General features: G+C 54.2%; 6 protein-coding genes across 6 annotated transcripts; 4 read left to right on the forward strand and 2 right to left on the reverse strand.

The window, feature by feature from the left end:
* Positions 1-2208: 2208 nt before the first annotated feature.
* Positions 2209-3093, forward strand: CCOS01_11386 (cutinase; the record flags this gene model as incomplete). The annotated part of the gene is made up of 4 exons (XM_060459539.1): positions 2209-2406; positions 2483-2700; positions 2769-2947; positions 3005-3093. The coding sequence occupies 4 exons, from the start codon at positions 2209-2211 to the stop codon at positions 3091-3093; spliced, it is 684 nt and encodes a 227-aa protein (XP_060310271.1).
* A 385-nt stretch (positions 3094-3478) lies between these two features.
* Positions 3479-5921, reverse strand: CCOS01_11387 (uncharacterized protein; the record flags this gene model as incomplete). The annotated part of the gene is made up of 4 exons (XM_060459540.1): positions 3479-4184; positions 4236-4280; positions 4990-5543; positions 5601-5921. The coding sequence occupies 4 exons, from the start codon at positions 5919-5921 to the stop codon at positions 3479-3481; spliced, it is 1626 nt and encodes a 541-aa protein (XP_060310272.1).
* Positions 5922-6511: 590 nt separating this feature from the next.
* CCOS01_11388 (hexaprenyl pyrophosphate synthase) lies at positions 6512-7943 on the forward strand (the record flags this gene model as incomplete). The annotated part of the gene is made up of 2 exons (XM_060459541.1): positions 6512-7714; positions 7782-7943. 2 exons carry the CDS (start codon positions 6512-6514, stop codon positions 7941-7943), a joined length of 1365 nt encoding a protein of 454 aa, XP_060310273.1.
* Positions 7944-10626: 2683 nt separating this feature from the next.
* CCOS01_11389 (allantoinase) lies at positions 10627-12360 on the forward strand (the record flags this gene model as incomplete). Its single annotated transcript, XM_060459542.1, has 2 exons — positions 10627-11145; positions 11227-12360. 2 exons carry the CDS (start codon positions 10627-10629, stop codon positions 12358-12360), a joined length of 1653 nt encoding a protein of 550 aa, XP_060310274.1.
* Positions 12361-13290: 930 nt separating this feature from the next.
* CCOS01_11390 (myb-like DNA-binding domain-containing protein) lies at positions 13291-16899 on the forward strand (the record flags this gene model as incomplete). The annotated part of the gene is made up of 1 exon (XM_060459543.1): positions 13291-16899. The coding sequence occupies one exon, from the start codon at positions 13291-13293 to the stop codon at positions 16897-16899; it is 3609 nt and encodes a 1202-aa protein (XP_060310275.1).
* A 2297-nt stretch (positions 16900-19196) lies between these two features.
* On the reverse strand, positions 19197-19860 carry CCOS01_11391 (uncharacterized protein; the record flags this gene model as incomplete). Its single annotated transcript, XM_060459544.1, has 2 exons — positions 19197-19331; positions 19501-19860. The coding sequence occupies 2 exons, from the start codon at positions 19858-19860 to the stop codon at positions 19197-19199; spliced, it is 495 nt and encodes a 164-aa protein (XP_060310276.1).
* Between the last annotated feature and the right edge of the window lie 1394 nt (positions 19861-21254).

The raw sequence follows: 21254 nt of genomic DNA on the forward strand, positions 1-21254 counted from the left end.
TTGGCTTGTGATACGGCTGGAAATCTGGCCTTTCGATGATGTATGTTGCAGGAAGGGGCAAAGCATCTTGCTAGGAACTGTACCTTGACAGATAGGTAATCAGGGATTGCCAATCCCATTTCACAGTGCTGTACTTGACGTTCGCTGCTGAACTTCGTCTTAAGTCCGATGTGGTAGTCATGCAATTCAAAGACTTGTCACGCAGTGGATTTAGTCGAAATCATAGCTGAATAGTAATCCTGCTTTTGAGAAGTCTTGAAGTTCTCTCGAACAAGCTGTCGAAAGAAACAAAAGCGCCTGTCTTTGTAACACTCGATTAATACATCATTTGTCTGGTGGAGTCAAGATAACACCTGAAACTGGAAGCACCGAACTCTCTCAAGAATACGAATCATTCTTACCCATTATTCCAGAGAGGAATGAACGAGTAAAGGCGGACTTCTATTACAACAGATTGAAGGGGGGAGACCGATCCACCTCGCATAAAGCCCCCTCTGTTGGACCTCGGTCAGACACAGGACCGTTGTCCAGACCATTCCAGTGCGAACAACGGCAATAGTCTAGCCTCCCAATTTCCCATCAGGGCGGATACTAAAGTTTCAGATCATGGTAAGACTATTAGAAAATACCACAAATCCCGTTGATGCGCCAACTCGGCCTGCGTACGGATCGCCCGGCGCGGCTATCTCTGAACTCATCGATTGACACATCAGACAGTCTGACAAGTGATGGACAAACTTCAGATCGGCTAGCTCCGCTGTCAAGCCAGAACCCTTGGCATCACGTTTTTTGCCCGATGAGTCGCAAGACAGAAAAAAAAAGTTGAGACAGATTTCGCAAAGTTTACACAATAGGGGATAGCTCCAGTTCATCTGGTCATCCATGTCTACCCACTCGACTTGCATTGCAGAAACCTGGCGTGCGCCTCCCCTCCTCCACCCCCAGACAACCCACCTGTTGTGCTTACATACCCCCCCAAGTACCGGCCGGTTTGCGCATGCAGGCTGCACGACTCCAACGGTCGCTCAGCTTGGCTGTTTCTCTTGGCCCTCGATGGGCAAACCAATAAGAACCTACCATTGACCTGAGTCGTCGGCTTTGCAACTCTGACTATGCTGCACTCAATCTGACTCCCCATGTATGCGTCGCCCGAAGCGACCTAGTCCGGCCTCTCAGAGCCGAGGCATCCAACGTTGTCACCAAGTGAGGCGTTGCGGGGTGCTGCGGGGGGCACTTCGAGATTGCAGCTCTCTACCGGCTTGGGTCAGTGTGTCTTGTTACTCCAGAGCTTGGATCGTGCATAACCAAGAGAACCCTTTTGGAGAGAGTGGAGTAGATTCTGCGACAGATTGGTAAAGTGGTAACCTCCTATCCATTGAGTCTCCAATAAGGCTCTCGAACTATACCAAGCGCGGAAACTTTTGGTAAAGGGGGACATGGCCGTTTCTTGTTGGACGAGACACATAGTCGAGTTGTGCTCACCAACAGACACATCCCTAGGACCATAGGACGATGGGGGCTAATTCGAGGGGCATCGTAAGCGGGCATATCCCCCCCTCCCCTCATTCCAACATCACCTCTATGGCCTCTCTACAAGTCATCCAAGTCTTGTCCCGAGGTTTCTCGCACTCTGCTGCAACCAAACAGACTCGCGGAGGTTCCTCCGAGCCATTCCCAATTCGATGTCCTGTCGCGAAATGGCAGCTCAGCCAGCTCTCACGTGGCATCGCTGTTCCTTGGAATTCTTGAACGCATCTAGCTTCGCCGACTCCATGTCCTGAACTTCTCCGACGTGGGGAAAATGGCTTTGAGATTCAAGATGCGACTGGCGGATGAATCCAACGACCGTCACCGTCTCCACGATGTGATCATTCATCGAGCCCGGTTGGGGGAAAGGTAGCGCCGACTTCTGGATGTGCTTCACGAACAAGACCGGCCAGGCGTGTGAGTTGTGAGACATGGATTGGGCACATTCTCTTAGCATTGAGGATGTTCAAGCTGTAGATGATCCATCAGGGAACACCAACTTCGAAAACAAGATAAATAGTCGAGCAAGATCCCACCGGTAGACTCTTGATATCTTCGTTTCATCAGACTCAAGCTCTCGCTCAGAACCTGAATCCTCCTCTCCTTCGCTCAAAGCCTAGTAGCCAGCCCGCTCTCACTTGAAGACCGTTCCCAATTTCCGGACTCAAAACAACATCCAAAATGAAGTTCTTCAGCATCCTCTCCCTCGCCGTCACCCTCGCCGCCGCGGCACCAGTCGAAGTCGTCGACACCGGCGTCGCTGACCTCCAGGTCCGCCAGACGGGAGCAACCAGCAACGAGCTCGAGTCCGGCAGCAGCTCCGCCTGCCCCAAGGTTATCTTCATCTTTGCCCGCGCCTCCACCGAGCCCGGCAACATGGTAAGCCGACCAAACTTCTTTCACGTGAGCTAGTGAAAAAGGCCTTTCCCAAAACCTAACCTCGATCCATAAACAGGGAATCAGCGCTGGCCCCATTGTCGGCGATGCCCTCAAGAGCCGCTACGGATCGAGCCAAGTCTGGGTTCAGGGCGTCGGCGGACCGTACAGCGCCGACCTGGCTTCCAACTTCCTCCCCGAGGGAACCAGCACCGTCGCCATTAATGAGGCCAAGAGGCTCTTCACTTTGGCCAACACCAAGTGCCCCAACTCCGCCGTTGTAGCCGGCGGATACAGGTTAGTCAGATCTTACAGACGGCTTCCCCTTTCCCCTTTGTCCTCTGCTAATGTGGCTCGATGAACAGCCAGGGAACCGCCGTCATGGCCTCGTCCATCTCAGCTCTGAGCTCGACGATCCAAAACCAGATCAAGGGCGTCGTCTTGTTCGGCTACACCAAGAACCTCCAGAACCTCGGCCGCATCCCCAACTTCCCCTCGTCCAAGCTGTCCGTCTACTGCGATGTCGCGGATGCCGTCTGCTACGGTAAGCAAGCCTGCTTCCCATCCTCAAAGACGTCAGAGAAGCCACTAACACGTCCAGGCACGCTCTTCATCCTGCCCGCGCACTTCCTCTACCAGACTGACGCGGCTGTTGCCGCCCCTATCTTCTTGGCTGGTCGCATCGGTTAAGGAGCTCGAGAACGCAATTAGTTCCGGATCGACCGTGATTCGGATGCAGTTGGCTTTGGTCGAGAAGGATTGTGAAGAGAGAATGTTGGCGCATCGATTTCTGTGAAGGACGGGACTCGCTTGCTGGAGTCGGAATCTGAAACTGGGCAGCAGAGTGGAATATGGAAGGCTCGGGTTGGATTGCTGGAGCATGATACTCACTCATTTGTTGTCGCTCATTTTGTTCCTATTATCTTTCTTGCCACTCACTTAGTTTAGCTATCTCATGCTTCATGAACACCCTGACGATGGACGAAATGCAAAGGATATTCTTATTGTTGCTAAATGGGTATCACTGAGTCATTATGTTAAAACAGATGCTATGCCAGAGACGTTGCGCCAAGTTTCATGCTTTCTTCGACCTGCCCCGAAGGAAGGCTGCATGCCGTTGAGCGTGGTATTTTACGTCTGCCGGGTGCAGCGGGTTGTACACGATCCGGCATGTCTTACACTCCATAAAAGTAGGTTTCGACGAGAGATTGATGGTCGTCTGAACAGTCGGAACAGGCTTTGATCGGGAGGGAGGTTTCTTCGGCCTAGCCTGGTTTTCGATCTTTCCGAGGTCGGGAAGCTCGTTCAGTTTGTTTTCGTCGGCATCTTGCAGCTCTGGGGCGCCTCGTGCCCTCGTCCTGCGAGCGTGGCGTGGTTTCCGTCCGACAACAATACAACTTTCTTCAATCTCGTCCTTCTCACCCTCCAAAGGGTCCGACGAATGTGACAGTGGCGTGCTGTGTCGTAGCCTCAGACGACGGGGTTCCTTGATCTTTCTGAAAACGGGAGGTGATGAAGGCGGGGTGTTGACCAGCTTTTCCGAGTCGGACAAGGGGTCGGAGGCTTCAGTGGCCGAGCTTGATCGGCAGGGTTTGAAGTAGCTTAGGATCGAACTCTTGGGTATACTGCTTGGTGGCGGTGCAGATTGAGCGGGAGGAAGCCGTGGGAGGTCTGGCGTCCGCGTTGCTGGTTCGATCTCGGGTTTGCGCTTCTTGAACAGGAGAGAGCCGACTTCTTCATCAGCGGCGCGCGTGCGTTTGCTGTAAGTTTTGAGGGTTCGTCTGCAAGACGTCAGTTTGGGTTGATATCGACACTCGCAGCAGGTCTCATACCTCTTGTTGGCTGTTGTTCTTGTAGAATCGGGTCCAGACCGCTGGCTGTGTTGCTTGGTGATTAGCGACATTAATGGAGATACAATGTCCATGGAAACGCGAACCTGGTGTCTGCGATTTGATCCATGCCTTCAGCCAAGGCAGTGAAAGTACTTGTTGGACAGAGAGATGTGCCGAATGTCAGGCGCATGTAGATGGGTGTGGTGATACGCGACGCGCGCGCTCAGTGCTTCGCGCGGGAGAGAATTCGGCGTGATAAGAGAAGCTGATTACAGTCGAAACGAAGTGAGAGAGATAGCGGAGACGGACCAAAGGACTAGGAAACGATTAAAAATTACAGCATCCGAAAGACAGGTCAACAAGGCCGAGGCTGAAGAGAGATGCAGAGGCAGTGATCGGGCCCAGACCGGGGGGAACATCCAGGCCCCACCCGGAGCGCGTCGCGCTGATTGACGTGCGGCAACGCGTCCAGTCGCGCACACCAAAACTCTCCCCACGCCGTCACGTGTATTAGATTGCTTTCTTACCTATGACGGAGCTTCTCGACAGAGTACTACCCAATTTTGACAAACATGGTTCTAGAATCCTGGGCAATTGGTAATAACCTACAAAGGCCGTTTTAGGACATTCTCTGGCCTTACATGGGGATGTCGCAACAGCACGCCTTGCAGCGGTTTGTCGGCACCTCTTAACGTTGCAAATGATGCTGCCAATATCTTTTCATTTCGTAAATTCTACTTCCTACGAGACCTACGAGAGCCCCTTTAGTCTTCGCCGTATGCCTTCGTCTGTATCTTGCGATTTCGTATCAAGAAGGATAGTCGATTCTCCGGCTGGCCCGCCCTTGCTCTCCTTACCAAGCACCCATGACTGCATCACCTCTCTGATTTCTTCCGGTTCTTTCGTCTTGGACTTGGCCTCCCCTATCCTCCAAACATAGCCCGAGTACACGGCGACCTCTGCTATTAAGACTAGAATGGCGCCTCCAAGCGTCAAGAATATTCGAGCAGTGACATTCCACCATCGAGCTGCTATCCAGATGGTGGCCGCGACACCAATGATGCTTATAAGAAAGTTGAGAATGACCATCATCTGCTTCTGCACGTCCCCGAGCGTCACTTCGTCATCGCCATTGTCTGCTTCGTTCATAGGGCGGTTTACTTCGGCAAAGGCGTGTGCTCGGGCAGCGGCGCTGGGAAACTGCTGGGAAAAGGCCTCCATTCGGGACGGTTGCTTCATCATTCGCTGGTATGTTCGTTCTTCTTCCTCGCGTCGCAGGCGGGCCATCAGGGCTTTGTACTCGGCGGACTGTGAAGGTATGGTCAGCGACTCGGAGCAGACTTAGAGTTGGCCGTCTTGACGTACTGGTTCAGGCTTCGGAGGTGGCGGGGGTGTGTAGACCCTGGCGCCTCGCAACAGTCCCTCCAAACCGAATCCCTCGATGCCTTCCGTCTTCAGACTTTTCCACAAATCTAATATCTGGTTGTGCGTGATGGGGTCTCCGATCACATAATCGCCAAGAGTCGGCTCTTCGGCTTTGGCTGTCGCCGCAGTCTTGCTGACAGTACCTGCTGTGGTTTCCTGCTCTGTGTCCTCTGGTGTCGCCGCGATTCGCCGTCCGAATCTGACCTCAGCCAGCTTCTGTTGACCTTCGGCTAAGGCGGGTGTTATCGTCAATCGTACCATGGCTGCTGATGTGATTGTGTCGCCTCTACGAGGTCATCTCGAAGCGATGTGCTCGTAACTTGGTGATACTTCAAGACATGCAGTGCCAACAACTAATTTGGTCAGACGCGGTCAAATCGGGGTAATAATGCGGGCGTCGGGTCGTGCCTGCCACACTCGATGCAACGACGACGACCGAGGCAGCCACAGCAGCTTACTGCGTATGATAGCTCCTGCTCCAATGGAAGCTCAAGTTATGGGCCATTGAACCAATCAAAAGACCAGGGCCCCACCATTCTTCTCCAAAGATACGTATCGCCTGGGTCCGCTTTTCCCCCTGCCTTAGGTAAGGGGAGCACAGGAGTATCCGTACTCCGTACCACCAAAGGGAAAGACCGGATCTGCTGCGCAGCTGCTGTGGCTTGAATTTCTCGCCGCGGGAGGGAAGGACAGGAAAAAAAAAGTCATCGCCTTGTACCATCTACCCGCCTTTGGCTGCCAATTGCCTCAACCACGAATCTTGAGCACGATCTACTTAATCCAGATGCTGTCGGACTCTTTCGCGATTCTTTTGACACTCTTTTGATTCCCTCCAGATCACTATAGGAGCCATGCAGCTCCGTACGGGAGCAGCGGTGCTGCGCAGCACTTCGATAACGTCACGATCTATCCTCTCCTCCTCTTCCTCCCGATGTTCGCAATGCCGACGCATTACTCCCCTCGATGCCCGGATACCTCATACCACTGCCCTCTACCACTCATCCTCGAGACGGTCTTCAGCATGGGGCGCCGCTGTGTCTGTTGCGTCCAACATGGCTGCGAATGCCGTCAACCGCGTGATCCCCAAGGGTGACATGCACATCGACCCTCTGCGGACAGTGGCCAAGGAGATGAAGTTCTTGACGGGCAACATCCGGAAGCTTCTTGGTTCTGGTCACCCGTCTCTGGATCGCGCCGCCAAGTACTACACACAGGCAGAGGGCAAGCACATGCGTCCTCTCATCGTTCTGCTCATGTCGAGAGCCACCGCCTTATGTCCCAAGGGTCCCCGGCTCCAATCTGGTCAAGCCATTGGTAGCGTTGATACGGCGATATCTCCCCCGAACATCCTCGTCGACGTCAACCCGAGCTCGCCCTTGACAAGCGCCGCCCCCGAGCCTGTCGAGACCGAATCTGACATCCTCCCGTCCCAACGCCGTCTGGCCGAGATCACCGAGCTGATCCACACGGCATCCCTGCTCCACGACGATGTCATCGATCACTCCGTCGCGCGACGCGGATCCCCTTCGGCGAACCTCGAGTTCGGCAACAAAATGGCTGTCTTGGCCGGCGACTTCCTGCTAGGCCGCGCATCTGTCGCTCTGGCCCGTCTGAGGAACGCCGAGGTCGTTGAGCTTCTCGCCACGGTCATTGCCAACCTTGTCGAGGGCGAGTTCATGCAGCTCAAGAACACTGAGCGGGATGAGCGTAAGCCAGTATGGTCGGAGGAGGCGCTCACCTACTACTTGCAAAAGACCTACTTGAAGACGGCTAGCTTGATCTCAAAGTCATGCCGTGCCTCGGCAATTCTCGGCGGGTCAGACGCTGCTTCAGTCGAGGCAGCATACGCCTATGGTAAAAACCTAGGCCTCGCATTCCAGCTGGTCGACGACATGCTCGACTATACACGTAGCGAGAAGGAACTGGGTAAGCCGGCCGGCGCCGACCTTGAGCTTGGTCTCGCGACGGCCCCTCTACTATTTGCGTGGAAGACGAATCCGGAATTGGGTGCTTTGGTAGGCAGGAAGTTCGAGCAGGAGGGTGACGTCGCCAGGGTAAGGATGCGCGCACGCAGCAAAAGACTTTTGGATTTGGGGAACGATCTGACTAACACGGTTTCAGGCACGCGAGTTGGTCCTCAAGAGCGACGGTATTGAGCAGACGAGGGCACTGGCCCAGGATTATTCCGAGCGGGCCATTGCAGCCATCAGCGAATTCCCCGAGAGTGAGGCCAAGGATGGTCTCATCGAAATGGCCATGAAGGCATTGAAGAGGACAAAATAAGCGACTGACGCGCTGGCCGATCAGAAACCTGTACAAAAAAAACCAAAAATCCGGAGTGCACGCATTGTGGTAATGTGCGCTCAACACCACTGTACAACAGACCTTTGGGGCTCTTGACAGAGTACATGTAACGATATTATACATCTAGACGGCGCGGCGTGAGGCCAAGGGGGGAATATCATCGGGTTAGAGATGGCACAGGACTTGAGTGCAATACCACAGACAACTTCCCTTTTTTTCGATTACGCAAACGGGGTTCGGCATACGTGCGCAAGGGATGATTTGCTGAAGGGAAAGATGATGATCCTGTGCAGGACAGCCTGCTGAATGGAACGCCAACGACCTTCACCTGATTGGGGAAGATGGGAAACTCTTACTCGATCAGAATTCGGTGAGGTCTAGACGGCAGTCGTGACGGCAGGGTCCAGAAGAGAGAAACCGGCGAGCTCCGTGGAGAAGCGGTTTCCATTACGTTGCTGGATCGCTTCTAGATGCTCCCTTCTAGACGCAGCGTGGTAGAAGACGGCACTGTGATGAGATGCATGCATGGGTCGGACAGGGACCTGCAAAGCTTATACGATAATAGTCAAGGCCCGATCCGATGCTCGCTGAACTCTGGCGCAGCCTGCTTGTTCTGAGAAAGGCGGCAACCTAGCAATTCGTCTAGACTTCCATCCGGAAAACAAGATTTCATAATCGCAAACACGTCAAAGCACGGTTCAAACAAACCATGCGTGGCTGCAATAGCCGCTGGACGTTCCGGAAACGAAGTATGGCTATAGGGATGGTTTCCCGGAGGTTGGTAAACGGATGAATGGTGTGATCGGAAGAAAGGGAGCCGGCTGTCGGGGCCGGGATCGCTCATCCCAACAAATGAGACATTCCTCGGTTGGAGATGACTCGGTCTTCTAGGAACTCCACGGGGGGCGGCGGCTGTGTCACGGCGGCGCCGGGTGTGTGGATCTTTTTTCTCTCATCTTTCATTCGTTGTCCAGTATCGGTAGCCAAGATTGGGACACAATGGAAAGCGGACTTTTTCTACTGCCTTTATCGCGATGTCATCGAGTAATACCAAACTGCTGGCCAATGGCAGATGGAGAAGATGGGTTGTCACCAAATTCAAATTGGTAGTAATACGCGCCATGGCCGGAAAATGTCTTGACGAAAGAGAAAAAAAAATCAAGAAACTAGAGTTCCCGGGACTCGCGAGGCGCATAACATTGGCGGGCCAGATGCCCCAAATGAGCGGTGTTTTACTCGATCATTACTCGATCGAAACTCCCAAGTGAAGCTTAGACGACGCCTCGGGTGCAGCAGCGGCAGTGGAGCCCGAAGTAATAAGCACACCGACGCAGGACCAAGGCAGGGGGAGTCAAGGCTCTGGACCTGTCAGAAGGGCAAACCAGAGCCATATGGAAACCGAGAAAATTAAGCCTTCGATGTTCCCGAAAATGGCCGATGAAGAGTCAAGAACGGTGATGGGCTTTGTTTGTACATTTGTGGTGGATTGTCAGTGTCAAAGACTCAAGGTACAGAGCAGAGGCATTTAGAGCAGCACATGCTTTTCCTCATTCGCTGAACCTGTGATGACTAAGGCGGTCTAGATCGGGAAACGGCTGTGTCCGACGACACATCCAGCCAATCAGCTGCGGCTGATAACGACAAGGGAAGACTTTGGACTTCTTTCAGGGTTCCCCGGGGTCGCGTCGAGATTGTTCGATAGGTAGGGTCCCTTAAGCAAAGTACTACGTAGCCCAGTGGGAGAAGGGTTTCGATAACGCCCCCCACACGACGGACACGAACCCCAGTTGCAGAAAGCAGAGGCCGGCGGCACGGGGTTCAATGGTCACTATTGGAGCGCAGGTTGAGCCTTGAGGTGAGCGGGCTTTGAGTCGACTTGAAGAAGGTCGATGACGGGGTAGAAGACCCCCCCCCCCCGGCACCGGGGCCCGAAGGAGAAGGAGATGGCGGTGGGAGAGGGCTAAGCTACCTTACCTTACTATGTACCTTACTCTGAAGACTGCTTGAGGAGGGTCTTTTCCTCGTTGGGATTGGCTCAGTGGCTGGTCCCTTGAACTCCCGTGTTCCCCCTTTGTCACATATTCTTCCTGTCACCTCAGAGAACGTTATCTTATCGGAGAGAAGAACTGGAAATGGAAGCCCAGAAGAACGAATGGAAGGGGACCCGTCCTAATCACGTCTGGACTCTCGGGGTGGGCCGTGGACCGAGCCACGAACGGCTTTCTTCTGAGTGAGATTCGGACGGGGGGAGCTGTTCTTCTCCTTTCTCCCCTTCTTCTTTTCTCTCTTCTTTTCTCGAGTCAACTTCTCCTTGAATTATCACCACATTGCCTTTCTTGGGACTCATAGTAATTCAAAACCACTACACGAGACCATTCACTTTTTGCTTGAGTGTTTATCTAGGTAGTCCTCACTAAGACCACCCAAACATCTTACACACCTTCAAACCCTTGAAAGCCACACCGGCCATATCTTATCTCTCTCATCACCCCGCCACCCCGCGATCAAGATAAGCTTCGCTCTTCTCCAGACGCAACTGCAAGCTATCCAAGAACGTCCACCGCGGGGAGAGCTCTTCAGATACCGCGGTATTTCCCTTATCGGACCTCCCCAAGCTTCCAAGATAAGCTTATCATAAGCAACCCCTCCATCACTCTTCATCATGACGGCCTCTCAAGATACCACCACACCCCTCGTGGTCCTTGTCTCGACGCGGGCAGTCCTCACCTTTGAACAAGACAACCTCGTTCTCACACCCGCAACGATAACAGTCTCGCCCGCCACCGGAAAGATCGTCAACATCGTCCCGGCAGTCCTGCCAAAGACCTCCTTCCCGGCCTCCACTGAGTACATCAACTACGGCTCAAAGCTCCTGTTGCCTGGTCTCGTAGATGCTCATGTCCACCTCAACGAACCCGGCCGCACGGAATGGGAGGGTTTTTGGACGGGTACGCGGGCCGCTGCCTCTGGCGGTGTGACGACCGTCGTCGACATGCCTCTCAACGCTATTCCACCCACCACGACGGTGGCTGGCTTCAAGGAGAAGCTTGCTGCGAGTAAAGGACAGTGCTGGGTTGACGTTGGTTTCTATGGCGGTGTGATTCCCGGAAACGCTGATGATCTGCTGCCCCTTGTCGAGGCCGGTGTCAGAGGCTTCAAAGGGTTCTTGATCGAGTCTGGAGTGAGTAGTATCCTGCACCGTAACTGCGCCGGCGGATTCACCCTTTGAGAGACTGTAAGCTGACAATGCGTTCCCAACCAGGTTGATGAATTCCCAGCAGTCTCATCGCAAGACGTGGCCCTCGCCATGAAGAAGCTCAACGGCACACCCACGACGCTCATGTTCCACGCCGAGATGATCCCTCCCATCTCCGACTCGGTAGGCGACGCGGTCCAACAGTCCGAGCCGCCGCTGGCTCCCACTGGCGAGCTCAACTCATACAAGACCTTCCTCGAGTCCCGCCCGCCTTCGTTCGAGACGTACGCTGTCGAGGAGATCCTGTCCCTGGCCCACCTCGCGCCGGACCTCCACCTCCACATTGTCCATCTCTCAGCCACACAGGCCATCCCCCTGCTCAAGGATGCCAGAGCCAAAGGCATCAACATCACGGCCGAGACGTGCTTCCACTATCTCGGCTTCGCATCGGAAGACATTGCCGACGGCGACACCCGCCACAAGTGCTGCCCTCCTATCCGTGAGCGATCCAACCGCGACGGGCTCTGGGAGGAACTCGTGGCAAAGGACTCGTGCATCAAGACCATCGTCTCGGACCACTCGCCGTGTACGCCGCAGCTGAAGCTCCTCCCGAGCCACCTCGAGACCCGCACCCCGCCCGAAAGCCACTCCCCCAACATGCACCACTCGGATTCCGGTATTGATATGACGATCCCCGGCGAGAGCATGGACAAGATCCTCGCGGAGAAGACGCTAGAGGACGCGGCGGTGGCCGTGGCGGACGCGAGCTCGCGGGGCGACTTCTTCGCCGCGTGGGGCGGTATTTCATCCGTGGGTCTGGGTCTACCTATCGTCTACTCCGAGGCGGTGGCGCGCATCGCTGCTGAGGGTGAGAGTGCGGCGCCGTCGATTGTTGATATTGTGCGGTTGTGCAGTCAGTCGACGGCTAAGCAGGTCGGTCTTGCGCACCGCAAGGGCGCGCTCAAGGTTGGTATGGATGCTGATATCTGCGTGTTTGACGACGCGGACGCGTGGACACTCAGGTCTGGGGATATGCGGTGGAAGAACCGCTGCTCGCCGTGGGAGGGTCATGAGTTTGCTGGTCGGGTAAAGGAGACGTGGGTTAGAGGCCGCAAGGTGTTTGAGTTTGGAGGAAAGAATCTTGGATTTGTTGGTGAGAGCCCGGTTGGTGAGGCTATTACGGAGAAGCGCACGGCGTAGTCGAGCTGGGCGCTGGATGAGAGGATTCATATGAAGAGTTGGATGAGAAAGTAAAAGAGAGAAAGATAGATCGTGACGAGAGCATTAGCCGGGTGATGATTTAATGAGGTCTGGATTAGGACAAATTGATAATGTAAAACAAAACCACTTCATGAACGTCAACTTATCATCACTAATCGTGATGTGGAAAGGGATGAAATATGAAATATTGAACTGGATCTCAACTGCGAGGGCTGGGATGAATGTCATGTGCGTGTAGTGAGACATGATCCCAACCCCAGTTGGTGATTGGGCAGGTCTGATAACATTGAGCAGTAGCGACTTGAATGATAAGAATGGGCAACTTCTAGAAGTAACTTCGCTGCACAAGGTAGATATAAGGTAGCTTGCGAATGAAGAAATGCCATGTGTACATCGCCATGCCACTTCAGTTTGCATGCTGTGTTACAGTCCAGTCTTTGTTATCGAAGACAATGGAATGGAAGTTGAGTGAGAGCCGCGGGGTTGATGCTCCTCTAATGCGCCATGCCTTTGACTGGTGATGATGTAACTTAAGTACCTAACTAAGGTAAGTACTGAGGTCCCTACCTGTGCCGGCCCTGAAGGTACGAGGGGTACCAAAGGCGGGAGAGACGGGGCGGCCCAAGCTCCTGGTCAGTGGACCGTGTTCCTTCCCTCATCGCCATCCTAACGCAATTGTGGGTCCCACCTTCCACTCGCGTTTTTTTTTACTTCATTAACGGCACCTCGTACGCGACGTTATCTTGGCCGTGGAAGGCACCAACCTGGAAGGAGCAAGCACCTTCTCATAGAGGGAAGCTTCCCAGCGTACTTTCCTTGCGACGACCCTTCTCGGCCCCTCCTGCCAGTCGTCCCTTCCCAATTGTTCTGCGTCCCTGCGCCGCCGGTCGCCCTGGTGGAAATTTCACCATGTTCAACTCCATCTCGAGAATCTTCAACCGATACACGCCCACCAAGAACTCTTCGCCTGGACCTACTAGACCAACCCGCGACGAAAGCGAAGATCGGATATTCCCTTCAACTGCGCCGGCCGAGTACCCCGACGGAATTGACGACAGACTGTTGGGCAGAATGGCGGACGAGGACGAGACCGGTCTCGACACATTTAACGACTACGTCGACCCGTTTTCTTCCATGGTCCCTTTCTCGACCCAAGCGAACGATGGAGGAGGTGCTGCGGATGCCGCGTATCCTTCCGACGAGGACCATAGCGTGAAGAAACGAAAGTCCAAAAAGTCCAAGAAGGACAAGAAGGATCGCAGCAAGAAGGGCAAGAGCAAGGCGACAGACCCAGAACACTCGGATGCAGGCCCCTCATCTTCCATCTTCAGTGGCCAAATTGGACCTTCCAGTGACGCCATTGTGGCCGATGACGATATCACTTCTTCGCCTCAACTGAAAAAAAAGCGCAAGCGTGAATCGGATGATCCCAGTGCGCTGGGCGCGTCGCACTCGTCGGATCGGAAAAAAAGGAGGAAGAAGAAGAAGAAGACGCGTCGTTCTCTCGAAGATGTCGACATGGAGGATGCCGAGCCCGAGGATGTTGTGCCTGAGTCGCCCGAGGACACCAGCATCGCCCAACCTATCGTTTACAGCCCCGCCTCCGAGGCCGATCCCCTCGAGATCAAATACGAGTCACAGCAGTCGCAACTTCTCGGTGTCCCCAGGCCATTCTTTACTCAACCTTCCGGCACACCTGTGTTGCCAAGTCCAGATGACAACGAGTCCGATGATGGCCAGAACGGACCGGCGTCTTCACCCAGTGTTGCAGCGCAGAGGCGCAGGAGCATGTCACGGGGATCTCAGATCTCCCTCCTAAGACAGAGCCTTGCCAAAGAGGCCGCAACTCAACCGCACGATACGGCAAAAGCCGTGGAGTCTACGGACGACGCAATGGAGGAGGATGTGGCAACCGCCTCAGAGGAGGAGGATTCGGCGGAGGCCGCTCAACGAACCTCGCCAATCGTCGAACCACCTGAAGATGATACATTCGATCGGGACAGTGTTGGTAGTGACCAAGACGTGGATATGGACGTAACTGCGAACCAGCCCTCTTCGCCTGGACCTCTCGTCGAGGATGACGAGGACGCACAGTCTAGTCAGGGGTCCTTGGCCGATGGCCTTCCCCCGTCATCACAAGCCCCGAGAGAAAGCCCGTCAAGTACACGCAGCGAAGACATGGAGGAAGAGGAGGAGGTCGTCCCAACCCCTCAGCTGCCAATCAAAACTTTCCGCGATGCACTCCGAGGTTCAGCCAAAAAGCTCACTACTTATTCCAAGAAGGATGCAGCTGTTGAGAGGCCGGCCACGACGCCGCGAGCTACTCGACGTCGCAATGCCCAGCCAGACGAAGAACAGCCCTTTGATGTTGGCAACTTGCCTAGTTCGGCTCAGAAGTCTACCCGCTCCACGGCATCCAAGAAGCAGCGCTCTAAACCGGACTTCTTCGAAAAGTCAACATCAGTCCAAGAGACACCAGAGAATCTCGAGGTGGCAGGGAGTGCGGCTCGTGAGATCCAAGAGGACGGCGAGGATCAGGAGCCCGGAACTGAAGAGGCCCCAGTCAAGAAGCCAGCATCGACCAAGACCGCAAAGCCTCAGATGAAGCTCAAGAAACCCAAACAGACAGTCGCCTCTCGCACACCCGCAACCGCCACACCGAAGCCCGTAAAGGCGAAAACGCCAAAGAAGGCTCCCCAGCCCAAGGGAGCGCCTCAGGGACCACCTGAATATATCACCGGCCAATTCTCCCATGAAGAGATGCGCAAGCTCAGAGAAGTTGTCGAGAAGTATCGAGAAGAGAACGACCTGTCACAAGAGGAGATGAACAATCTTATCCAGATGAAGCAGCGCACAAAAGTGTCTAAGACGGCTATCCCATATGACAGCGAGAAATTCCTCCACCTGTGGAATTACATTTGTGCCGCTCTTCCTGACCGGCGCCGCCAGAAAACTATCGATGTTGCTCGCCAGAATTTCCACAACTTTAAGGCTCGCGGAGGAGGATGGACTGCCAAAGAAGATGTTAAGCTAGCGATGCTGTACGCCAAACATGGTAATTGCTGGATCAAAATTGCAGAAGAGCTGGGTCGCCACGAGAAGGATGTTCGCGACCGCTACAGGAACTATGTCATTTGTGGCCGCACGGAAGGCCGCAATTATTGGACTGAGGAGGAAGAAAAGGAATTGGTTCAGCATGTCATCACCTTGCTCAGACGGACGGACCGGTCACCTTCGAAGATTCAACAGCCTTACGAACCCATGATCAACTGGCAGACGGTCAGTGAGCTGATGGGCCGCAAGCGCACTCGTCTGCAGTGCATGAGAAAGTTCAAGACTCTCAACGTGGAACTTACCCCCAGCGAAGTTCTGAGGTCTTCGCGCCCCGCGTCAAAGGTCACCTGGACTTTGGAGAAGGCCCGCAAGCAGATCCAAGAAATGCCGCCCGAAGATAAACACAAAATGGTCCGGGCTATCCTGGCAGGAGGCGCCGGTCGCGACCGATTGATTCAATGGACGAAGCTCGCCGACTTGGAGTTCCGCAGGAAGTGGCCTAAGAAGACTCTCCATTTGCTATGGTATCGTCTAAGGCAGCGTGTCCCCGATCAAAAGGAAAAGTCAGTTAGGGACTGTGCCCGTTGGTTGCTGGAGGATGCCAAGGCGAGTGGCCCCCGAGGTGCCAAAATACTCGGCGGAGGGGATACCAACTATGATACCGAGACCGAGATGGCTGTTGTTGATCCTCCCAAGAAAACCAGCCGTCGAAAGAGCCTGAAAAATGAGCCACGCAGTGCTGAACTTGTGGTTGACAGCGACGACGCTTCCGACGACGAGAACAACAACAAAGACGATGACGACAACGTCTCTGAAGCCGATGAGGAAGATGAGACCAGGCTGACAGAAGGTGATTCTCCGTCTACACGGCAGTCATCAGCCCAATCGAATCGACTCCTGACTGATTCTATATCGAATGCTCTCTCTGCGTCTCCATCTCTCCAACCTGCTGGCATTTCCAGACTTCTCCCCGTCGAAGCGGAAGACGCTAGGCCCAGCCCTGCTAAGAAACGTGTCAGGCTTTCTGGAGGAACTTCATCCAGACAACGGTCTATGGAGAATGATGGCAGTTCACCAGAGCCAGTCGCCTCACAGTATGCGGCCGAGAAGATTCCCGACCGCCTCAAAGAGAAGAGAGAAAAGGCCAAGAGGCGTATCTCTTCCGGGATCAGACTTCGAACAGCGGCATCACTGCAACCGGAGTCGGTGCAGAACAGCGATGTTGACGAAGACATGCCACCGATTCGCGTCCCACCTTCCACAGCACCCGCATCTGTCAAGAGCAGAAAAGCGGACAGGCGGGTGGGCGACTGGGCCAGAAAGACTGGAGGCCCCGAGCCGCCAGGCCTGCCGGCACCAGTCAGTGACGAAAACGATGAAGACATGTCGCCGGCTCCCGCCCCGCCCTCGACTGCTCCTTCAGGGTCTAAGGGTCGGAAAAGAGCAAACAGACTCAGGGACTAAACCAGCTAGTGGACAGCTTGGGTTGGGATTTAACGCTGCGATGGATGTGCAACTAGATTGTTGTACAAGTTTCACATCTTCTCAAGTCACTCGAGTAGTGTGGCAGTGTACATGATGATACCCCGCGAGGCTGAGGTACGATGTTGACTCGAGAGTCGTTATTGATGGATAAGGTTTAGTGGCCAGGGTGCCGCAGAGAATACTATCAGAGCGGTCAACGTTCTGGGCCAAAAGCAATGGCAGGCCACAGCATGGGCAAAGCAGGTTCAGGCACGTCACACAGCATTTGTTATGAGGGTTGTTTTTCGGAGTGGATATCGATTGTTCAAGGATGGGAATTGTACATAGCTTAGTAGCTGCGAACCCCATCATTATCGAATGGTTCAAAACAAGTTGTATTGAAGCTCTTTCTCAGATGTCAAATTCCCACGTTCCATTGTACTTTGTGGAATCGTCAGTTGAGTTGTTTGTCGTGAGGAATTTACGTCATTGGTCATGACTCGTCGGTGGCCAGTCGAACCACCCGAACGATAACGAGGTTTGAATTTTTTCACTCAGCGATTTTTCCTAAGCCTAGTGGAATGTCGTCATAGGACGACCACTTACTCATGAATCAGCTACCGCAGCTATCTCGCAACTGAGAATCTGTCTCGCGCCTAGTCGATAAGCGGCCATCAGCAGTAATCCAGCTTCATCTCCGACCGCCACGGATCCATCTGCCCACTTTTTGACATCCGTGCCGCCGTCGCCGCCATCGTAGGGCTGTGACGTTCCGTGGCGAGAGACGATGTGTGTGTGTATGATATCTACATTGTTACCTTGACAACGTCAGGCTCTCTCCCAGGTTGGGAAGCACAGTCGATAAGGTAAACCCGCGGGATGAAGTGGTGGGATGGATAATCGGCTCTCGCCCGAGAACGGGGGAACCCAGCGGAATGGGAAAGGAACTTGTTCCCCATGTACGGTACATGCGTGTCAACTGGGGGTTGACTGATGCGTGCTTTTGCAGCGCTGTACACGTGTACTGGAGAACCCGATAAAGCTGTGATGACAAAGTCGTGTACTTACCCAAATGGCGAGTCCCAGGGCAGTGGGAGAAGGGGTGACACGCAAAAAAAGAGTGTGACGGCCACGCACTCCGAGCCCAAGACGCGACGTCATCCGGGGGAGGTGATGTGTAGAATTTCTAGAATGATTCAACATGCGTGAATCTTCCGACATCTGGGGAAAGAATAACGGGGGGGTTCCCGGAGACAGCACTGCATGCGTTTCTGTACCACGGCCATTCCGTGCGGGGTCTTCCTTCTTCTCCATCGCGCGTTGTCGGATGTCATTGTCACGATGGCTTCACGTAGACAGTACCCCGGAGCAAGTTCCGCGCGACGCGCGCGTGCGGAATTTTCTCTGTAGAATCAACAGTTGTGGCGTCATTGTTCCGTCGCGGAGGGAGTCGGCGCGACGCGGGGTGTCTGCAAACGGTCCTTGTCGGGATCGGTATCGAATTTTGGCCCGAGTCAGGACGACCTGAGCACCTTGACACTGGAAGTAGGTAGATCAGCAAACGCCGAGAGACCGGAGAAACATCTGGAGGCGATCATCCCGGGCGTTTCGGAGAGGCAGAAGTAGGGAAGCTGCAGTTGTTACGGGTAGCATTGGCAATTGCTGATGGGGAGGCACTGGTATTAGTATCGGCGTCGGCGATAGCAGCATCAAGCATCGCGATTGTCACCGACCATTCAAATCCGTGGAAATGCGCGCGACGGACAGTCTCATTCGCAACAGACGGGAATCTAGAGTGAGTGGAGGGTACGAAGTACTTTCGAGGCTGAGAGCGGAAAGCACAAAAAGGGAAAAGACGAGCCTCAGCCTCCAGCAACCTCACCGTGTAAGAACCTGAAAAGTTGAACGTCGAGCTCACGGAAAACATCCGATCAGACCACCGGATGAAAAGCGGGGCCCTCAGGGACCGACCGCAGCGGCGTGGCCGCACTTCGGGCCCTTATGGTGGTTTTACGGATAGTTGATGGGGCGGAGGGGCCCGCCGCGATGAAAGACACTCACAGTCTCACACGGTACACCCCTCTCCCCCCCCCCCCCCTGGGCGGATCCGCATTCAAGGCGTACGGCCGAGGTGAGGCGAGAATTTGCGCGCGCAATGGGCCACCTTTTTTTCAGAAAAGATCCGAGTTAGTGCCTTGAGATCCAATTTGAGCCACAGTCTTTCATGGACTGTTTATCACCTACGTGGCAGTGTGGTGAAGTTTGAGCCTAGAGACAGTTGTGTGAGCCACAGCTTCTCAAGTGAGGTGGCTTGACCTTATCACGGTAGCTTGAGGCTCGAGATGTTTCACGATAGATTCGTCCATCGTGAGCTTCACCACCAGTGGTAAGTCATTTGCTGTCTTGATATTGACCACCTCTCGCTCAAATTTCTGTGCAATCCCCCCTTCCACCACTCCGTACCTCCTCATGCCCACTTCTCATTCAACCGTGAAGCAAATTTTCATGGTCTCGTGTCGTTACGAGTTCCTCACTTGTCGGCCCTTTTCCTCTCGCGTGCAAAAGAGACGAGAAGACTCTTACCACAATACTCCATCATACTCCCCCTTTTCCCTCACTCTGGGCCTCTGGGACTGGGAGTTTCCACATATCGTGAATGACCAGGCCGTGTACGCAGTAGGTAGCGGTTGCCATTTGGCCGGCAGCACATTTCGTCGCTGTTTCGCATAGCTTCGTTGCTCGTAGCTGGCGTAGGATGGGGCTCAATACTCGGCGTGCTCTCGCGGTAATCGTGGAGTCGTGGCCGAGTCTCGGTGCTTTTCTGGTTCTCTCATGTCTCTCGTTAGAAGGTAGACTCCACGACTCCACATCGTGGACCAGACCAAGGGGATGCCGGCCGGTGAAGTGGGTTGTGTAATGATCTGGCTCAAGGGACGAGACTCGTCGAGCCGTGAGCCGCATCCATAGCCCTCAATAGCTCCTATAGCTCTCATGTTTCTCTGGTCTTTCATTCGACGAGTCACGAGTATCTCTCGCTACAACCCTCCCCTCTCACTCTCCGAGACTCTGCCTCCCGTTGAACGTTGGCCAACAGTAGCGCCAACGGTATGCATACCTAGTAGACGGTCGGCGGTTATCAGGAACCAGGCGCGCTAGAAGCAACGGGAGCAAGCCACAGAGCGAGGGACAGATACGGATGCAAGGTGTCCAGGCGTATCTGCGAGCTAAGGCAGCCTAGTAGGGGCGTGTCGCGGCGGCATCTGCTTGCCGGGCCGAAGAGGACCAACAGGGTTCAGGGGGTGGGGGTCCCGTCAGCGGACAGGGAAGGAGATAACATTTTTTTTTCTTTACAGTCAAGCAGTAAACGCCAGATGGAAAACAAGAAGAAGAGTGTGAACTGTGAAGAGAAAGGGCAAGGTGGATGGGGCAGGGGTGCAGGGGTCAGCGTCTAATCGGACCTTGCGTGGGCCAAGCTGCCATGCGATGCCATGCGGCTGCGTTGTGGACTTGTGGTTTTCTTTCGCAGTCATTGCAGCCTTTGCAGCCCTTTGTGGTGAAGGTTGTTATTCTCGTGATCCGACATGACCGTGGTGCATATGTCGGTCCGGGGAATGAGGCCTTGACCGGACGATGTGATGCGTCGCTCGGGGTATTTTTTTTTTTTTATGATACGATGGTATGGTCAAAGTGTGCATGTCGTGGTAAACCCGGGTCTGCGATGTGTTGATACCTATTCGGAGTATGTGCGGTGCAACTATTCAAAAAACCACAAAATCCATGATATTCCCAGAATCCCAGTGACAGGCCATGGCATGCCAGATGGCAGATGCCGCCCGTGCGGTGGAGATCTACCTTACCGTAAAGTACGTACCCGGGAAGGAAGATGCGGCGACGGCACGGTACTTGGGCCCAAAATGTGGATGCCCTCTTATTTTATTTTTTCAAGTGGTTCTCTGCTGTTTTTCTTCCTCTTCATTACTTTGCATGTCCCTGGTTACCACGTCGGTTTCTTTCCGCATCTAAGCATACGTGGACGAACAAGTGCATCGTCTGATGTTATGACGTGAGCGAATGTGGTTCCAGGGCTCCAGCGATCTTTTCTGGAAGAAACGGAATGGTTCAATCGAAGGGCAGGGAACCTGACTCTCTCTCCCGTACTTGTGTATGACAGACCTGCACGTTAAGCTTTGAGTTTGTCAGTCCATCAGTCAGCCGTGCAGCATATCCTGTTCGCGATGCTAGCAATGCTACTGTGTACCTAGGTAGAGCGCAGGCCAAGCAAGGCCAGCCGCCAAGCCGTCGTCACTGTCACTCAATCAATCAAACTCCCGTCCCTCCATGGCATGGCGCGTACC

The sequence above is a fragment of the Colletotrichum costaricense genome (genome assembly GCF_030867565.1).
Source record: "Colletotrichum costaricense strain IMI 309622 chromosome Unknown Scaffold_12.1, whole genome shotgun sequence".
NCBI lineage: Eukaryota > Fungi > Ascomycota > Sordariomycetes > Glomerellales > Glomerellaceae > Colletotrichum > Colletotrichum costaricense.